Raw genomic sequence first — 20,069 nt, 5'->3', positions numbered from 1 at the left:
TGGCCTTGCAACCTGTGGCGGTGGGCACCTCTCACGGGGATCTGCTCTGGTGACTCTGCAGTGCCCGGGGTCCTCTGCTGGGGAACCCTGGGAGTCGGGGATCACTCAGCCACCTTAACTTTGGTGATAGCTCACACCTTGGTTAGCACATCCTTGTTTGGGGCTATTGCTCTCTCTGAAGACGTTTCTGAGCTCTGAGAGCATGCCAGGTCCACGAGACTGCCCAGGGTGCTGTACCCAGGGGCGACTCCACCCACCCCTGCTTGGAGCCTGGTGCCCAGAGCTTTGGGCCTCTTACTGATGAAGGCATCTTTTTTCTTTTTTCAATTAAAAAAAAAAAAAATGTTTATTTATTTTTGAGAGAGAGTGCGAGGGGGAGAGGAGCAGAGAGAGAGGGAGACACACAATCCCAAGCAGGTTCTAGGCTCTGAGCTGTCAGCACAGAGCCCGATGTGGGGCTTGAATCCACAAACCGTGAGATCATGACTTGAGCTGAAGTTGGACGCTTAACTGACTGAGCCACCCAGGCGCCCCTCACTAATGATGGCATTTTAGACTGAGATCTTGGGAACCGTGATCCTTTTTTACTGCGCTATGCACTGTACTTGGCATATACAACCTAGCATGTTAGAAACGTGCCCTGTGCTGAGTACAGGAGCTCATGGCAGAAGCTTGTCCTGCCTGCCTAGTGGTTGGCAGATCTTGAAAAGGACAGATTTATGCAGCAGAGTTGATCTCCATAATCTGAGCTTGGGCCCTGAAAAAATGGCCAAGTAGCTTCCCTGTTTCTAGGGCATGTAGGGTCACATGCCCTTGACAGGGAGTTTGCCCAGGGACGCATAGGGTGCCCAACTGCTGTTGTTACAGGGAAGAAGTGCACGTGTCGTGGGATTCCACAAGGCAGCGAGTCCCTTCCCTGGGTGTCCCAGAGACCCCAGGTGCACACGTATGGAGCGTGGAAGCTGGTCATTTGGTCTTGGTACGTGTTCTTCACCTGCTTGGAGTCAGTGACTTGGTTGTTAGGAGCTTGGGCTCTGGCCCTCGCTGCTTGTGTTTGAACTCCATTCTCCCCACCACCTACCGGCTCTGAGACCTTGGGCAAACTATCTAATATAACTCTCTCTGTGCTTTTGTGGTTTCTGTTGTTGTTGTTTTGTTTTTTAATGTGTGAAATTTGTGTGTAAAGGATTGAGTGAGCTACTGTGGGATCTGTGTGGCCTGACCTGGAAGGCATGTGGCACTTGGCAGTTGTTACAGTTGTTCAGATGGAGTTAGCTGGTCACTGTCCTTCTCTCTGTCTTGTTTCCCTGTTGTGGGTCAGTGACTCAAGGAGCAGTCGGGATACACTAAATAAAGCACTGAGCGGCCCTTCTGCTTCAGTCATCTAACAGGCGAGGCCACGTTGGCTGACCTGGGAGCCACTCCCTCCCCTCTCGGGGTGGTGCTTGTTGGCTTCTTGAGTGGCAAGCCCCTGGGTGGCCAGTGTGGGTAGGCGGGGCCAGGGATGGGACTCCTGGAGGTGGCTCCCTTGACCCCAGTTCTTTCTGCTGTTTGTGCCCAGGTGGCAGGACCATGGATAGCTCCGCAGGAGGCAAGGCTAGGCCTGAGGCTGGGGAGGACAAGGAGGGATTCCTTTCCAAACTTAAGAAAATGTTTACCTCCTGATATCCCAGCCGAGGTAGGAAAACCCCGAGGTTTCTTCCCCCTTTGTTTCCCTCTGTGAACTAACCCTGTTTTCCTTCACCTTAACCAATATCATACCCCGTCTCCCTGCTCCCAGGCTTGGAAGGGTTGCCAGTGTAAGTGTGGCGTATCTGGCTCCACTCAGAGCCAGGCCTCCCGGCCCGTGGAGAGGCCTGAATCAGGGCAGGGTGGTGGCGTTGGCCGGCGGTGCTGGGTGGAACCAGACTGCAGCGGCCGGCCTTCTGCCATGTCCACTTCTGCAGAGGTTGCATGGGGGGCTGCCTCACAGTCCTCCTTCCGCCAGCTTCCAGGGGGGCCGCGTACCACACTGGTGGGAACCAGGCTGCCCACAGTCACAGAGGGCGAGTCACAGCAGAGCCAGGCCTAGAACTCAGACCCCCCTCCCCCCCAACCTCCTGTGGAGTCATGTTCCCTGCCTGGGAGCCGCAGGGCCATGTAAACCTCAGGGGGCTGCCACAAGTCGTGCTCGCTCACTGTGGTGTCTCGGGACTCGCTCTTCTCTTGTTCTGGTCCCTGGTGCCTGGGACTCCTCGTGCAGCTCCTTCCCAGGGATGACAGAAGCTCACCCGCAGGGCGTCTTCTTCCTGCAGTGCTAGTGAACTGTGACCATTTGTGTCTTGGCTCAGGAAAACGGTCCACTGGGAACTAGGCCGGGAGCAGCAGCCCCTCCGTGTGGCCAGGGCCCTGGAAGGATTCCGGAACAGCAACACTGCGCCCTTGCCTGCAGAGGCCCTGGACCACCTTGGCAACAGCAAAACCATGTGACAACACACCTCTCCACGGACTAGTCATAGGGGACAGCCCCTGGGCAGTAGGGCGTGGCACCCATAAGGGATGGTGGAAATTTCCCGTCCATGGGTAGGTAACTTGGCCTCTTCTAGCTCAGGCAGAGTAAAACAACTGGACATTTCTTGCAGAGCTAAAACTCTAATTTGGAATCAAAAGTGGTGGAGATATTAGTTAAAGAATTAAAGGCCATGCTTACAGCTTAAAAATGAAGCCTTAAGCTGCACTGAGTCATGAAGTGATTAATTTCCCTCTCAGCAAACCTCCGGGAGCTTCTGGAATGAGTCTTTTCTGCCAGATTGTCTTTTTGAGGAACCTGGAGCTTGCACGCCCCACAGTGTCCTCCACCCCTCAGCCAGGACACCCTGTGCTCTTGTCGGAGTTTATGTCCCAAAGATCCCAAACAGCTGGAACGTAGGCGCCTTGGGGCCTGGGGACGCACCTACCAAGGGGGTCCCCAAAGATGTCATTCCTGACCATATGGGCCGAGATCTTTGTCAGGACGGATAATCCTTGCTTCCACCCTGTGTGGGGTGGCTTCTCGTCCCTGACTGTTGAGTTCTTCTGTCCTGGGGCAGGCGTTAAGGGGGACTCTTGCCCTTCTGCTCAACCCCAGATGGTCACTGCTACAGCCCAGGGCCGACTAACAGCCTGTCACCCCAGAGGCCTGCCCCTCTGCCTGCCAGTGGCTTGGTTCTCACCACTCACATTGCTGACATCGGTTTTTAGAAGTGTGTGTAAACTGCTCAGTGTTGAGAACTGCTGTCGTCTCTATAAATGTTTGTTCAGAAAAGGGAAGCACAGTCTGAAAGGTTGAAGGTTTCACCGTCCAGCCAGAGCAAAACACACTGTCCCCAGTCTCAGCCTGTAGGGTGTGCGGGCTCCACATGCTTCCAGATCCTCCCACTGGTAAGACAGGCTAATGGAGAAGGCTTACAAATAGTTTCCTTTTTGTTTTCCTTCATAATTTACAAAATAAAGCATCTATTACTGTGATCTAAGAATGTAAAATGATTCTGTATCCATGTAAATAAGATTACTGCAAAAAGTTATTTAAAGCCTAAATTGTGGTCATATTCTTCTTTGAAAGAGTTCAAACTACTTTTCACAGGGGGCTCAGCAGTGGGGTTGCTGATGTTCATCTACACATGGGGGCCATCCCGCGTCACCTCTGGCCTTCCTGGGGCCGCCCCCATCCACTGAGTCACTCCAGCCCAAGAGCACACGCGCCATGATGGCCACATGGTGCTCTGACAAACACTGACCCTCCAAGATCCCAGTGCGGGGGGGGGGGGCTTTCCATGAGACTATGTTTATTTGATTGAATGTTCTGGAATTCTCGGCGTGTAACTTTCTTTGGGGGCCACGAGAAGATGTGCAGTGTTGGCCTACTTGGGGCCCTGCATGTCACTCTCTTCCTCACTAGATTTTTTTTTTTTCTCCTCCATTATTTTCAGAGGAATGTTGTTGTTTTTTTTTTACATTGAAGTTTTTGCTGATTGTAGTTTAACTGGTTTGGGCTCCCAGCAGAGGCTGTCCCACAGAAGCCCTGATGGCTGCACAGCTGCAGTGACCCTGAGCACATAGCTCAGACCCATCCCAGGGTTCCAGGCTGTGCACATGAGGTGTGAGAGCACTTGCTGGGCCGGGTGAAGACGTTGGGGAAGACCTTGTGGGCACAAAGAGGCTGCACGGTGACTTCATGCCAGCATCAGATACTTCTCCCTTCACCAGAATGGGCCCGGCACAGTCCTAGATCCCAGGTCCAGCGGTGGGACCTGGGCAGTGCCTCATGACAGCTTAAGTTTTCTTCCTGGAGAAGTCCAGCCAAATCCCATTCATGTCCTGTCTTTTGAAAGCACAAGTCTGGAGGGAGACTTTGAAAGAAAAAGGTGGTTTTCTTGCTGGCCAGACACCATCCCTGCTGCACCAGGCCGTCCTTCCCCTGCTGGCCGGAAGGGGGCAGTGCAACGCCTGCCCAATCAAGTCCCACTCAAGACTCAGACTGGGCTTCTTCCCACAGGAGGGTCTCGAGGCCTTGGTCTCCAGACTTTGCAGCCTCTGAGTTGAGGCTGGAACGTGAGACGAGGCCCTCAAAAATATAAAAAAGTAACTCCGCCCCTGAGCCTTTGGGGATTGAGAGGAGTGGAAAGGTAGGTGGGTAGGGAGGATGGGGGAAGGCACGGCCATGTGTGGGTGATGAAGACCTGGGCACCGGAACTTGGCTCTATCACACCGGCGGGTCTCTGCTCTGATATGTTTCTGACCTGGGCCATTCTCCTGAGGCCTCTGGGTTTAGGTGGACTTGAACTCCGCCTTCCTTGTCATGAAGACCCCCCTCAAAGACGAGAATCCTCTCCAGTCCCACAAGCTTCTTGGCTACCGTGTGTCCAAGGATGGCCCTGCCCTCACTCTGCTCTCCTGCCACCCTGGGGCCTGTCCCCGAATTAAGTGAACACTCGCACCTCTTGCAGAAGGCGTGTTTTAGCACTGGGAAACCCGCACTTTGTATCTTATAATTATTTATCTATAGAAAGATTTTTTAAGTAATCTCTACACCCAACATGGGGCTCGAACCCACACCCTGAGATCAGGAGTCGCTCGCTCTACCGAATGAGCCAGCCAGGCGCCCCAGATCTTTTAACCAAAAGTTGTATTTTATTTGGCATGATCCTCATGAAGGGTCACAGATGAGCCAGCCGGCAACTTTACATAAAGCGAGTGGGCCCTGACGTGCTTCCCAGTTGTGCAGAACCCAGGAGGCGGTGCGGGTGATGGACACTGGCTGCCCTGTCTCAAGGGGGTGGCTGTTCGGCTCCACCCGAGGGGGCCATGTGGGAATTCAGACCCTGTGCTACCAAATCGTCTGGTGCTCTGCAAGAGAAGCTGGGCATCCAGATTCTTCTGTGGAGATTTTAGTTACCTCATTTTTGGGGTTACCTATATTGTACAATTCACCCATTAAAGCATACAGTTTAGGGGTGCCTAGGTGGCGCAGTCGGTTAAGCGTCCGACTTCAGCCAGGTCACGATCTCGTGGTCCGGGAGTTCGAGCCCCGCGTCAGGCTCTGGGCTGATGGCTCAGAGCCTGGAGCCTGTTTCCGATTCTGTGTCTCCCTCTCTCTCTCTGTTCCTCCCCCGTTCATGCTCTGTCTCTCTCTGTCCCAAAAATAAAATAAACGTTGAAAAAAAAATTTAAAAAAAAAACCATACAGTTTAGTGGATTTTAAGTCCAACGTTGTGCCTCCATCACCACGGTCCATTTTATTTTTTTATTTTATTAAGAATTTTTTAGTGTTTATTATTTTTGAGAGAGAGAGAGAGGGTGAGTGGGGAGGGGGGGCAGAGAGAGAGATACACACACACAGAATCCAAAGCAAGCTCCAGGCTCTGAGCTGTCAGCACAGAGCCTGAAGCAGGGCTCAAACCCAGGAGTTGCGAGATCATGACCTGAGCCGAAGTTGGATGCCCCAGTTAATTTTTTTTTAAATGGGTTTCTTATAGACATTTAATTGGATCTTGTTGTGTTTGTTTTGAGAGAGAGGCAGAGCAAGCAGGGTAGGGGCAGAGAGGCGGAGCAGAGAATCCCAAGCAGGCTCCACACTCAGTGTGGAGCCTGACTCGGGGCTCGAACTCACAAACCATGAGATCGTGACCTGAGCCCAAACCAAGAGTTAGATGCTTAGCTGACTTAGCCACCCAGGTACCCCACCACAATCCATTTTAAAACATTTTCATCACCCTGAAGAGAAACCCCAATTCCATTAGCAGTCCCTCCCCATTTCCCCGGGTCCCTCAGACCCTGGCAGCCACAAACCCACTCCCCGTCTCTAGGATTCATCTACTCTGCACATTTCATGTGAATGGGATCATACAATATGTGGTGGCTTGTTTCCTTCTGGTTTCACTTAATACGATGTCTCAGGCTTCATCCATGTTGTGGCACGGATGGGTACTTGTTCCTTTTTATGGCTGAGTCAATTCCATTCTGTGGATAGACCACTTTTGTTTTCCAGCCATTCACTGATAGACATTCGGGTTATTTCCAGCATTTGGCTATCATCAACAACGCTATGGAGTTGTCTCATTTTAAGATGTTGGCAGCGACTTACATAAGGTACTTGGGAGTCATCAAGCTCATAGAGACAAAGTAGAGTGGTTCGTGCTGGGGGAGGGGGAACGGGAAGCTAGTGTTTAACGGAGACAGTGTCAGTTTGGGAAGATGAAAAAGTCCTGGAGAGGGATGCTGGTGAGGGCAGCACAATACTGTGAATGTAATTAATGCCACTGAATTATATGTACACTTAACAATGACTAAAATGGTAAATTTTCTGTATAGTTTACCAGTTAAGAAAATGAAAAATGTTGGCAGCGAACTAATGTATTTCAGGTACCAAATTTCAGAAAACCAGGCACACGTGGCATCCACCCAGCTGGGGACGCCTCCACCAGCAGATGTCGTGGTGCTAGGAGTCATCCCCTCCGTGCGGTGCTGACCCAGACTCCCCAGGGCTCTGTGAGCTGTGATCCACACATGCTTCCTTCCTGTAGTGATGCACAGGCGGGGCAGGAGCACCCTGGGCCAGGCAGGCACCTCGACTTGAGTATCCAGGGTATGGGAAGGGCCAGTTCCTCTCCAGCCCCATTTGGGGATCGATGGGGGCCAAGGGAAGAGGATTGACATGAATGTCTATTACAGATCAGAAGGTTTAAATACTAGGACTGTTGTCTTTTAACCCTCTGGCCCCACGTGCACAGCCCCCCCTCCTCCTGTACTATCAGCACCTCCACAAGAGTGGGACATTTGTTCCAACTGATGAACATCATTTATCTCCAAAGTCACGTTTTCATTAGGGTTTGCTCTTGGTGGTGTATATCCTATGGGTGTGGACAAATCTATTGTGACGTGTGTCCGTTGTAATATCCTACAGAATAGTTCTACCACCTAGGATCTGGTTTTTGTGTGCAGTGTGGACAGCTCATAGCACATGGAGCATCCTGACTGTTGTCTATTTATTTCACTGGATTTGGGCTGTTCCCACTGAGATCCACTGCTCTGGCCACACTTGGGATGGGGGCAGGGAACAGGCTGAGGGCACTGGAGGCTAGCAGGGCTTGACCATGTGTCTCAGAAGGAGGGGGAGAGTGACCCGGGGATGTCAGACGCTGCTCTGCACAAATGATCTCATGGCATCCTCAGAACAGCCTGGCCAGGTAAGCGGACTGGCGAGGCTCAGCAATGTGCCCAGCTCCTATCCCTTTGGGCGAGGCGCGCCTGGAACCCGACGCAGGCTTGCTGGTTTGCTCTGCATCTGGGCACAGTGGACTCCTCCCAGGCTCTGTACTGACCACAGGCCACTCCAGGATCTCATCACAGTGACTCAACCCCAAGCTGGTGAGTTTCCCAACCTCGGGTATGGGAGACTTGGGCATCACATAGGGCTGGATGCAGATGGCCTCTCACATTCTATTGCTGATGCTGCTTGCCTTCCAGCCCTGTCTAGGGGCTTGCTGCCCTCCCCTTATACCTCAGTCTGTCCCTGTCCCCCTAAAGTAGGCCCCCTCCTCCCATTATTATTTGTGCTTCTTATTTAAAAAAAAATTTTTTTTAATGTTTATTTCTGAGAGCGAGAGAGAGAGAGAGAGAGAGAGAGAGAGAATAAGTGGGGGAGGGACAGGGAGAGACACACACACAGAATCCAAAGCAGGCTCCAGGCTCTGAGATGTCAGCACAGAGCCCAATGCAGGGCTTGAACTCACACACCACGAGATCATGACCTGAGCTGAAGTTGGATGCTCAACCGACTGAGCCACCCAGGTGCTCTCGTGCTTCCTATTTTCTGCAGCCCTATGTCAATCTATAACTATTCATGCATATCTGTATCTGGTTCTCCCACCAACCAAAGCTCTTCAAGGTAAAGACCATAACCTTTTTGATTAACATTGTTCACCTGGCACAATGGTAAGCTGTCAGATGCTTTTTCAAGTCATCAATTCATGGATCAAATGAATTTGGTGGGACTGCTGTCAGTCTTCATGACTGCAGGTACCAAGGCTAAGGCAGGGTAGTAAAGAGCTGTGACGGACGATACGCAAATCCGTACAGGAAAAACATGCCTGTCATGGAACCTCGGGCATCTGACCTGTGTTCTCTGGGTGTTCCTCCCTCTTCTGTAAAGTGAGCAGGAGAGGAGAGGGTGAACCACCCCTACCTTCCCGGTCCTATGTGGACACTACAGGCGAGGCAGTGCTTTCCCTTCCTTGGCTTTATTCCCCAGCCTTTGCTGTAAGCAGCGTGTTACTTTTTCTCAGTGGTGTGCAATTATGGTGACCTCTGATCCGGTCTGTCACTGCCCTCCAGATGTTTTGCCTGGCCTGTTTTGAAGATGACCTACTTAGGGCTGCTGCCACTGGGGGGAGGAGAGACAAAGGGAGAAAGGGCCGGTCTTGCCGCCTTCAAGCTTCAAGAAAGAATGTGTGGTTGGCCTCACCAGCTCTCTGGAGATGAAGGCTGTATTTGCCTCGATGTCAAAAGGCATTGCTTATGGTTGGTATGCGGAATCCCCTCTGTCCTCAAACGTAGTACAAATAGTGGTCAGAGCCGCTCCTCTGGGCTGTGGTCACAGCATGGTCTCCCACCTGCCGGACTAAACTTACAGTTGCATTTAAGTTGTGTGTCTTCAGCCCTCGAGTCCCCTGCAAAGGGAGGGGGCTGCGTCTCCACCACTTGATACTTCCTGTTGGGATATTCATGCCTCAGCAGCTGCCACCCCAACCCCAGTCCCTGAAACAAAGCTCTTTTCTTTTGGAAGCCATCTGTGAAAACAATGGCCTTTATTTAAAAAAATAACTTTTTGCAACACGAGAACGGATCACTGTGACTGTATCTCCTGTGCCCCCAGACGGGGCTGAGAGATGGCAGGGTCAGAGCCCAGCAAAGTCCCCTTTGTGCTGCTCCAGCCACTGGTCCAGTGTCTTGGCCTTGGGGTTGAGTCTCAGGGTCAGTTCGATGTCACGGTCAGGTTTCAGGGCATAGAAACGGAACATGTTGGCAAGGTCTCGGGCGCCAGGGAAGTCATACTTCTCGTAGTCCTCTGGGGTCGTCTGGAAGCAGAGGGGAGTCTTTTGGGTCTGTCAGCATCACTAGCACCCCGGCTGTTGGCAACTCAGTACCAGCCCAGGTCCTTACCAGTAAGTTCATCTGAAAACCCCTCTACTAAAAAGATTACAGTTCTAGGGGCACCTGGGTGGCTCAGTCAGTTAAGCATCTGACTTTGGCTCAGGTCATGATCTCATGGTTTGTGAGTTCAAGCCCCACACATTTTGGATCCTGTCTCCCCCTCTCTCAAAATAAATAAATAAATGTAAAAAAAAAAAAAAAAGATTAAAGCTAAAAAACCACTGTTTTAAGTCAACTTAAATCGTTCAAGGGGTGCCTGGCTGGTTCAGTCCAAAGAACGTGTGACTCTTGATCTCAGGGTTGTAAGTTCAAGCCCCACAGTGAGTGTAGAGATTACTTTAAAAAAATCATAAATGCTGTTCTTTTGAGATCAGAAGATGGAAACTTCTCAGCCCTTTCCAAACCAGAACTCTGCAAACATCACTTTCTTGCTCAAAAACCAAAGCTGTTCCCAGTTCCTGACCAAACTGAACCTGAACTCCTCAGCTCCTGAAATCCTCCATGGTTGCCTCAGACTTTTGTTTAGATGTAATGCGTGGCCATTTAGGGCACGTTTTCTAGAGCACCTCACTGCGCTAAGGAAGTGCTTACCTTGATTATTCTGTTAAATTCTGACAACCAAGGAAGGGAATTCTATTCATCCACCCATTTTACAGATGAGGCTACTGAGGCAGAGAGGGTCAGGGATTGTGCCCCAAGGCCTGCATGCTGGTGGGCCGTAAGGGCTGGGAGCAGGATCCCATTCTGGGGGTCTGACCCACCTGAGACATGTCCTGCCATGGCCTCCCCATCACTGCTCTGCTCATGTCTTGGAACTCTATAGGTGGTTTCTGTCTTTTAATAACGTGGGAGCTTCTAAGACTTTAATAAGTCTTACTTCCATAATGGGAAGGACAAATAAGAAACAAGGCACCTAAGGGGAAGACGGAGGGTCAGCGGGGACACAGCCAGGCCAGGAGGAGGCAGGAGTGGGGCCCATCTCTCTGGCCTCCTTCACTCCTTGCCTTGGCCCCTAGTGTCCCCTCTTCCTAGAAACCTTCCTTGCCACTTAGTCAATTGCCTAGGCCAAAAACTTCTCTCAGTGGCCACCCGTGGCTCCCAAGAACAGCATAACAAATGCTCACAGTGACGAATTCAGATTGACTTTGCCCAGAGAGTGGGGCAGCCCTAGATACCATACCACTTCCCTACCAACCATAGCTCCCTCTGGGGATCAGAACGACCAGACCCGGGCTGCTGGAGCACCCTGGTGGGAGCTAGGACATCACCCAGCCCGGGCCCAGGGGCCAGCAGGGGCCCACCTTAGCACTGCGCACGGCCTTGCCGGTGTGCTTGGAGAGCAGGGTGGCATACTCTTCCGCCGTGTGCCTGCAGGTACTGAGCCCGATGTTCCGGCCGATGTATTCTTCTGGCATCTTCAGCAGGCTTAGCACCACGGGACCCAGGTCGGTCACAGATATGCCGTCCATGGGCACATCACCCATGGGCAAGCCTGGGAGGGAAGTGGGGGGAAGAGGGATGTGCTGGGGTTGTGGCTGATGTTCCCACCAGCCCATCGCCCAGACACGTGCACACGTCAGCACCCTCCGGTGTCTGTGGCGGCAGCAAGGCAGTGCAGCTCAGTAAGGAAACGGGATCCAATCCGAGCTCTGCCACCCTGACGGTCCCCTGTTGACACCATGAGCCCTTGTTACTCCATTTATAGAGTGGAGGGAACCCGGGACCTACGACCCCCTCAGGGCTAAGACCAGAACAGGAAGGAAATGGACGGGCTGCTCCCAAGGCGCTGGACCCAGGGCACCTGGTCATATCTGGAATTCCTGCCGTGGAAAACCAAGTCTGCTAACAAGAGTGCTAGAGAGTCAAGGCCAGGGCCTGGACCAGAGCAGCACATGGCAGGTGCTCCATAAATGTGCTGAATTACTAGTGATTCCACCTGCCACGGTGGTCTGGTGGAGAGCAGGGCAATGTCTAGATTAGCGCCAGGAGCACGTGGGTCCCGCCACATTCCTCACCCAGGCGAAGGGGCCACCGCAGCTGCCCGTTCAGGTCACCCAAAGACCTTGTAGGGACAGAGCTCCAACCAGAGACGGAACACAAGAGGGATCCCCGACCAGCTTTGCAAACTATAAAGGGCGGTGCCAGTGTGCCAACACTAGGACCAGACTGCTCACCCTCCCTGCTGGGCAGGACTCAAGCGAGGGTGAGCCTGTGTTCATGCAGAGGGTGAGGGGTGGTTGGGTCAGGACACCGACCTCACTGGACCTGATCTTCCCAACTCTCTTACTTCTGAAGGAAAAGTAACAAGTGCGCTCTGTAAAGCATCGCATCACTGCCTCTTGGCAGATTTTCTCAACGCCCCTGCAAAGGTCAGTTATGCCCATTTCACAGAGCAGGAAGCAGAGGCCCAGTGTCACAGGCCTGACACTAGAGAACCAGGGCTTGGACCCGGAACCATCTGAGGACTAGCCAGCTTTCTCCAACACCCACTGCTCCCCTTGGTGACAGTGGATGCTCGAGAAGGGAGGAAGGGCACTCACTCAGCAAGTAGCTCTTTCCATCCGGAGCTTTCTGGGGCAGGAAGTAGGAGAGCAGGTTCTCAAAATAGCAGGCCAGCCGCACGCTGGTCATGGGAACTCCGATGTCCCGGAAATATTCCTCCACCTCCCCTTTGCCGTCAAAGTGGCCCGCTGCCAGCCTCCCGGCCGTTAGCTTCCTGATGTTCTCCAAGCCACTGTAGACCACGTAGCGAAGGCCCAGGCGCTTGGCCACATCGGCCAGCAGCTTTCCCTGGTGGGCAGGAAAGGAGAAATCACAGAGCTGAGAGGGAAGAAGTGTATCCCCAGCCACAGCCCTGGCTCTCCTGCCCTGGTTGCCACCGTGCCTGATGCAAAGAGGCCAACACCACTTCACCCTTGTCCCTCTCACACGTGGTTCCACACGTGGACTGTGAGCCTTCTACCTTAGCGTCCCTTCTCTAGATCATCTGGGTTGTCCTACTTCTCAATATGCTCAACTGCGGCCCACATGTGTGCATTATGACAGGAGGGGTGGAAGGTCGGGAGAGGGCCACACAGAGGTCTCCCAGCTCGGCCTACTCCGTGTAAAGCCACCATCGATGGAAGGCCCCAGCAGTCCGCTAGGGAGGTGGTACAGCTCAGCAATTAGGCACACATACTGCTCAGGTGCTACCCGGGGCTGTGATGCACTTAACTGTCAGTTAAACAGGGAGAGCCACACCACCTGCTGCATAAGGATGTGTTGGATGGTGGCCTCCAGAAAGATGTGTCCATGTCCTAACCTCCAGAATGTGTGAACGTGACCTTACTTGGGAAAAGAAATCTGCAGATAGAACTAAGGATGATTCCAGGTGGGTTCTCAATCTGATGACAAGCATCCCTACAAGAGACCGAAGAGAACACACAGAGGAGAAGGCCCTGCGTGAAGGCAGAGATTGGGGTGAGATGGCCATGAGGAGAGCCAGCAGCCACCAAAAGCTGGAAGAGGCAAGGAGTGGAATCACCCTTAGAGTCTCCTTCTGGAGGTTCCTGGATTTTCGACTTCTGGCCCCCAGAATGAGAGTAAATTCCTGTCGTTTGAGCCAGCTGGCTGGTTATGGCAGCCACGGGACATGAACCCAGGCCATCAGGATAATGACCTAACATTCCCTCCATCAACCAGAGAAGCTGTCCTTCTCTACTCTATGGGAAGGGCTCCCCTGTAAGTGGATTCAAAGAAAATGTCAAGGCTGAAAACAACTTTAAAGACCAGTGGGCCCGTCCAGTCTCCCTTTATTTCACAAAGGCCTTTTTTTCCCCTAATAAAGCCCAGGGCAGGGAAGGTCCATGTCTAGAGCAGAGCTGCAGCTGGTCATGGACGAGGGAGGGCTGAAAGATGAAGTGACAGACAGCCGGGGCCTCTCCTCTGCCACCAACAACACGTCCCACAGATACCTGAGTCTATGTGACAGGCTCTGTGAGAGTGTCCCCATCCTCAGAGCGAAAGATGGCTATGTCTCATGTTCTCCGTCCCATATTCCTCCCCCTGCCACCTGGGCTCCATAACTAGAGAGAATGTGGGTGGAAAACAATAAACAGAAACATACAACATACAAAGGGGACATGGGCTTTCTGGGATGATGGAAATGTATTTTGATTAGATTGGTAATATGTGGGTTTATTTAGGAGTGCTTGGGTGGCTCAGTCAGTTAAGCATCAGGCTCTTGATTTCAGCTCAGGTCATGATCTTGCTGTTCATGAGACGGAGCCCCATGTTGAGCTCTGCAGTGACAGCACAGAGCCTGATTGGGATTCTCACTCTCTCTCTCCCCCTCTATACCCACCCCCCCAATAAATAACTAAGCTTAAAAATATATATATGAGTATATTGATTTTCAAATTCCATCAAACTATACAATTAAAATGTGTGCATCTTATTTCCAGGAAATTATGGGTCAACAGAGTTGTTTTTCTAGAAAGTGTAAAAAGTCAATGGATGACAAAGTAGATTATTGGTTGCTTGGGGCTGGGGGGGGAAGGAAGAATGGGGAATAACTGCTAATAGATAAAGGTTTCTTTTTGTGGTGATGAAAACATTCTAGAATTAGGTAGGTAACAGTGATGGCTGCACAATATATACATATATATATGTATGTGTATATATATATATATATATATATACATATGTATACATACACATTGAATTATACACTTTGAAAAGGCATAGTGTATAGTACTTGAATGATATCTTAAAAATCAGGGGGCCTGGGTGGCTCAGTTGATTGAGCACTCAACTCTTGGTTTGACTCAGGTCATGATCTCACAGATCATGAGTTCAAATCCCGCACTGGGCTCTGTGCTGACACCGCGGAGCCTGCTTGGGATTCTCTCTCCCTCTCCGCTCACTCTCTCTCTTTCAAAATAAGTAAATACACTTTTAAAATTAAAATAAAAACCACCAGAAAAGAAAGCAGCTGCCTCCTATCCTCATTAAAGTCCAGGTGGACTGCATGGAAGAGGAGGGGAAAGGTCTGCAGTGGTCAGTGGGTCACAGGCAGGGTCAGTCCCTTTCTAACAAATTGGAGCTGCCTCCCAGGGAGCTCCTAGTGAGATGCCCTGCTCCTAGCCTGGCCTCCCCACGCCCTCCCCCCTGCCCTCACCTGCTTGACCTCCTGCTCCTGGCTGCAGTTTTCCCAGTAGTTGGTCACGATGAAGGTAGCATGGGCCCCGGTCAGGGCCAGCTCCATGCTGGCCTCGTCATCCTGGTCTCCCCGCACCACTTCTGCACCCTGCAGCCTCAGCTCCCTTGCTGCCCTCTGCCTAGGGTCTCGAGTGACCACTCGGACCCTGAATGTCCCATCTTCCAGGAGCGTCCGGGCCACTGAGCCTCCCTGAGCACCTGCGAAGAGTCAGAAAGGCCTGCGGGGATGGGCCTGCCTGGGAGTCCGGCTGAGGGGAAGCCCCTCAAAGCCCCTCAGGGAAGGCTCCACTACAGCCAGACGCCCAGGCCCTTTCCACCTGTGATCCTCATGAAGTGCCTTACACCGTTAAAAAAAATAACAGCTTTATTGAGATAGAATCCGCTCACCTTTTACAGGGTATACGGTTTATATTTATTTAAAAAATATTTTGGCAAATCCATACTAGTGGGCCGATTTTAGCCAGAGTAAACAGATACCTCTATGAGGCAGCTGAGACTTGTGCTGCCGTCCACACACCAGACTTGCCTGGAATTTCACCGGTAAGACTCACTGCTTCAAGTTAAATAAATAAGGAAAGTGTACAGTGCAGTGGGTTTTTGTTTTTTTGTATATTCAGAGCGTGCAACCATCATCCCAATCAATTTTAGAATATTTCGTGCCCCCTAAAAGAAAACCCACACCCATCAGCAGTCACTCTCCATTCCCCTCCCTCTCAGCCCTGGCAGACCACTCACGTACCTTCTGTCTGTATTGATCTGTCTCTATGGATCTGACTATTCTGGACATTTCACACAAATGGAATCATATAACATGTAGCTATTGTGTCTGGCTTCTTTCACTCAGCATATGGTTTCCAAAGTTCATCAATGTTTTAGCATCAAACCTTTTGTAAAATGTTTAAAATGGGCGCTTGGGTGGCTCAGTTGGTTAAGTGTCTGACTTCGGCTCAGGTCATGATCTTACGGTTGTGAGTTCAAGCGCCGCAGCGGGCTCGCTGCTGACAATGCAGAGCCTGCTTGGGACTCTCTCTGTACCTCTCTCTGCCCCTCCCCTGCTCACGCTCACTCTCTTTAAAATAAATAAACATTAAAAAAAAAGATAAAAAATAAAATGTATTACAAGGGCAGCTGACCGGCTTAGTAAATAAAGCATGCAACTCAAACTCGGGGAGTTCAAGTCCCACTTTGGGAGCAGAGTTTACTTGTAAAAAAAATAAATCTATTGTAAAATATTTAGCACATACACAAAGGCATGCCAACACCCATGTACCCACTGCTTAGCTTAAGAAATAAAGTATTACCTACATCTTTTCTCTAAAAGACTGAGGGGCGCCTGGCTGGTTCAGCTGGAAGAGCATGCAACTCTTGATCTTGGGGTAGTGAGTTTGAGCCCCATGTTGGGTACACAGATTACTTAGGAGAAAATTACAAAAAGTAAAATCATCAAAAGGAAGAAAATAAAAAATCATCCATAAACACATGTACGAGAAAAGTGAATGCAGTACTACGTGCAATAGTGGAAATTTGTAGAAACAAGATGTCCTTTGGTAAGAATCTGGTTAAGGAAGTGATCAATCCACGCCAAAGTAATCACTGGCAGATTGGCAGATCTGTGCGTATGACTTGGACAGGTGAACATGACCTATCCTGGAGTGGAAAAGGGAAGCTGCAGAACCACAACAACCTTCACACAGTACTGGTGAGAACAGAAAATGGGGCAGTCACTTTCGAAGAGTCTGGAAGTTTCTCAAGGTGCTAAGCACAGAGTTACCCTATGATCCAGCAATTCCACTCTAGATATATGCCCAAGAAAATTAAAAACATGTTCACACAAAAACCTGTGCATGAACATTCACTACATTGTTTGCCACAGCCAAGAGCTGGAAACAAGCCAAACATCCAGCAATGGAAGAGTAGATCAACACAATGCAGTCTACCCATAAAATGGAATATTATTCAGACATAAAAAAGGAATGGAGTACTGACACCTGCTACAAAATGGATGAACCTCAAAAACACGATGCCGAGTCAAGGAAGCCAGGCATAAAAGGCCACAGAGTGTATGATTTAATTTATATGAAATGTCCAGAATGGACAAATCTACAGATCCAGAGTAGACTGATGGCTGCCAAAGGCTGAGGAAAGTTGAAGAAACCGAGAGTAAAGTAACTGCTGGTGGGTGTGAGGTTTCTTTTGGGAGTGATGAGATGACCTTGTTCCAAAACTGCCAAGGATGAGGGTAAAGCTCTGTGAATATACCAGAAACCAGTGAATTGCACACTTTATTTTTAAGTTTATTTAAGTTTGGGTGGTTCAGTTGGTTCAGCCTCCAACTTCAGCTCAGGCCATGATCTCATGGGTGGTGGGTTCGAGCCCTGCAACCGGCTGTGTCAGCACAGAGCTCAGAGCCTGGTGCCTGCTTTGGATCTGTCTGTCTGTCTGTCTCTCTCTCTCTCGCTGCCCCTCTCCTGCTCACACTCTGTCTCTCCCTCTCTCAAAGGTAATAAACATTAAAAATTTTTTTTAAATTTTTTTTTTTAACGTTTATTTATTTTTGAGACAGAGAGAGACAGAGATGAACGGGGGAGGGTCAGAGAGAGGGAGACACAGAATCTGAAACAGGCTCCAGGCTCTGAGCTGTCAGCACAGAGCCCGACGCGGGACTCGAACTCACGGACCGCGAGATCGTGACCTGGCTGAAGTCGGACGCTTAACCGACTGCGCCACCCAGGCGCCCCTAAAAATTTTTTTTGAATAAGAATATTTATAAGTATTTATTTTGAGAGAGCAAGTGGGGGAGGGGCAGAGAGAGGGAGAGCAAGAGAATCCTAAGCAGGTTCTGCACTGTCAGTGCAGAGCCCCAGGTGGGGCTGGAACTCACCGACCTGGGGATCATGACCTGAGCCACAGTCGGAGGCTTAACCGACTGAGCCAACGAGGCTCCCAAAAACCAGCGAACTGCACACTTTAAATGGGTGAAATGTATATGAGATTTAGATCTTAAGCTGGTACACATATTTAAAAACATACAGTACAAAAAAGAACAAAACATGATGGCAAGCCACTTTGCCATTAAAAAAAAAAAATCTTTGTACATATCTAATCTGGTAGGATACTCAAGAAACGATGACAGAGATGGATGGGGTTGCTGAGACAGAAGTAGGAGGGAGATTTAATTTTGGTATTATGTGCAATTGTCACTTTTTCAAGAAGTTAAAGTAATTATTATTATTTTTTTAATTCAAACAGGATGTGCTCCCAGGTCCTGCTCCAGGGTCCCTGGCCAGGTCAGGGGTCCGAGCCACAGGACCCTCCTTCCAGCCCTGCCCCACTCCCCCCCACCCCCCCACCCCCCCCTCGGTTTCCCAGGCTCTGCGGGGCGGCGCTGGGCTCGCTCACCTGTGGCTCCAAACACCACCACCAGTTTCTTGTCCGCCATGCGGGCCGGAGCGGGAAGTGCGGTCCCTGAAGCCTGGGAACCGTGGGACGCTCGGGTTGGCGAAGAGGACAGGGGTCCCAGCCTGGGACCACCCCGGGAGCGCACTGTGTGGGCCCGACGAGAGGCCAGCCCGGGAGAAGTCGGCACCCCGCGACCCCCGGCCCGCTCCGCCCCCTCTCCGCGCCGGACAACCCGGCGCGGTGGCCCGGGCCTGCGGTACCTCCTTGCCTCAGACCAGGCGGGAAACTAAGGAGGAGGGAACAAGGGCCCCGGAATTTGCAGCCGAGTCCACCGCCGCGGGGGGGGGGGGGGGGAGGAGGGGTGGAACCTGAGAAGGCGGGTCCCGCCCGCAGCTCCAGCCTTGTCCTGGAAAAGCCACGCCCTCTAGGCCGTCCTGCGTGAGGGGACCCCAGGCCGCGCGGCTTCTGAACTCCCACCGTCCCGGCGCTGTTGGCGCGCGGAGCTGACCCACCACCCCCTTGGCGGGCGCGGATGGTTCGTTCCACCCAGGCTAGAATTCTCGCTGCGAGCAGCCCCACGGGCGTGCACAAACCGGATTTGCCGACCTCGGGGCTCTTCTGAGTTCGCGTGCGGAGCGGGTTAGCGGGATGCTGGCGCTGAAGCCTGCGGAAGCCGAAAACCAAGACCAGAAACAGAAACGCACGTCTTTATCCTGCCTGAACATCTGAGCTTGCAGATGTAGGTGTCACCTAAGGATAATTAAATCTGCATCTGGGACTCTCAACACCCAAGGCCTGAACTCATGTTTGAGGTTGCTTCTAGTTGTACGGATTTGAATTATTTTTTTACAGAAAAAGTGAGATTTCTTTGTGTTCAACTAAAACACTCCTCTCCTGTCGCTCCTCACCTGAAAATTTATTAATGGATAAGAGCTTTCATTTTTTTTTCTTTCATTCACTCACTCCTTCCAAAATGTATTGACCCGTCCAGGAATGTCATCTTCATAACATCAGGTACATCTCTGTATTCACTGCTAAATTTCCAGCACTTAGCAGAGCACCTGGCACGTAGGCGCTCAGTAAATATTTGTTGATTGACCTGTTGTCTAAATACCCTGGCACTGGAGTTACCGGGAAACCCAACTAAATCTGCTGCTGTTTCCCCCAATCTACTGGTGGAGATAACTAACCCACAAGGTAGTGTGCATTTTAGGCTTCCTTATGTTTTATCATTTTTACTTTTTTTTTTAATGTTTATTTTTGAGACAATGCAAGAGACAGAGTGCAAGCGGCCAAGGGGCAGACAGGGGGAGACACAGAATCTGAAGCAGGCTCCAGGCTCTGAGCTATCAGCTCAGAGCCTGACGCGGGGCATGAACTCACAAACCATGAGATCATGACCTGAGCCGAAGACAGACGCTTAACCGACTGAGCCACTCAGGTGCCCCTGTTTTATCATTTTTAAATGTTTTTGTAATGTGTAATTTATATGTAAAATATCGGTCTTTATTTATTATAAAATGCATGTATAAAGTTTTGCCTGGCTGGCTCAGTCTGTAGAGCATGTAACTCTTTATTCCCAGGTCATGAGTTCGAGCCTCACGTTGGGCTTAGAGATTACTTTAAAAAAGGAAATAAATGGGGCGCCTGGGTGGCGCAGTCGGTTAAGCGTCCGACTTCCGCTCAGGTCACGATCTCGCGGTCCGTGAGTTCGAGCCCCGCGTCGGGCTCTGGGCTGATGGCTCAGAGCCTGGAGCCTGTTTCCCATTCTGTGTCTCCCTCTCCCTCTGCCCCTCCCCCGT

The 20,069-nt window shown here is 51.0% G+C and overlaps 2 protein-coding genes across 7 annotated transcripts in view; one reads left to right on the top strand and one right to left on the bottom strand.

The window, feature by feature from the left end:
* The window catches only part of DNAJA3 (DnaJ heat shock protein family (Hsp40) member A3), a 29,459-nt gene extending 25,955 nt beyond the window's left edge, over positions 1–3,504 (top strand). For 2 of the 4 annotated variants that reach the window (XR_007147734.1, XM_047838209.1), the window contains 2 exons: positions 1,562–1,678; positions 2,331–2,467. Coding sequence is in view for 3 of the 4 variants with exons in the window: in XM_047838209.1 (XP_047694165.1) it covers positions 1,562–1,665 (104 nt within the window). In the remaining variant the exon portion in view is untranslated. Of the gene's footprint in view, positions 1–1,561; positions 1,679–2,330 lie in introns of all 4 variants that reach the window. The other 2 variants (XM_047838212.1, XM_047838210.1) reach the window with 1 other exon arrangement.
* A 5,802-nt stretch (positions 3,505–9,306) lies between these two features.
* On the bottom strand, positions 9,307–18,911 carry NMRAL1 (NmrA like redox sensor 1). Of its 3 annotated transcripts, none has more exons than XM_047838221.1 (6): positions 18,861–18,911; positions 18,268–18,340; positions 14,828–15,066; positions 12,210–12,459; positions 10,971–11,161; positions 9,307–9,593 (listed from the first exon to the last, which is right to left on the bottom strand). In XM_047838221.1, the coding sequence occupies exons 2-6, from the start codon at positions 18,305–18,307 to the stop codon at positions 9,414–9,416; spliced, it is 900 nt and encodes a 299-aa protein (XP_047694177.1). In that variant the 5' UTR covers positions 18,308–18,340; positions 18,861–18,911; the 3' UTR covers positions 9,307–9,413. The 3 variants fall into 3 exon arrangements, with proteins under 3 accessions (XP_047694177.1, XP_047694178.1, XP_047694179.1); XM_047838222.1 differs by lacking the exon at positions 18,861–18,911 and adding an exon at positions 18,636–18,654; XM_047838223.1 differs by lacking the exons at positions 10,971–11,161; positions 18,861–18,911 and having other exon boundaries at positions 9,425–9,593; positions 18,268–18,453.
* Between the last annotated feature and the right edge of the window lie 1,158 nt (positions 18,912–20,069).

Source organism: Prionailurus viverrinus, chromosome E3 (genome assembly GCF_022837055.1).
Source record: "Prionailurus viverrinus isolate Anna chromosome E3, UM_Priviv_1.0, whole genome shotgun sequence".
NCBI classification, from domain to species: Eukaryota; Metazoa; Chordata; class Mammalia; order Carnivora; family Felidae; genus Prionailurus; species Prionailurus viverrinus.
The sequence above is the reverse complement of the archived record's forward strand: the minus strand, read 5'-3'. Positions and strand labels throughout refer to the sequence as shown.

Coding starts and splice junctions, on each gene's coding strand:
- NMRAL1 (XM_047838221.1), bottom strand. CDS start 18,307: ATGGCGGACAAGAAACTGGTGGTGGTGTTTGGAGCCACAG. Junction 12,460..14,827: donor AGGAGCAGGAGGTCAAGCAG/GTGAGGGCAGGG, acceptor CCTGCCCACCAG/GGAAAGCTGCTGGCCGATGT. Junction 9,594..10,970: donor AGGCCGTGCGCAGTGCTAAG/GTGGGCCCCTGC, acceptor CTCTGCTTCCAG/ACGACCCCAGAGGACTACGA.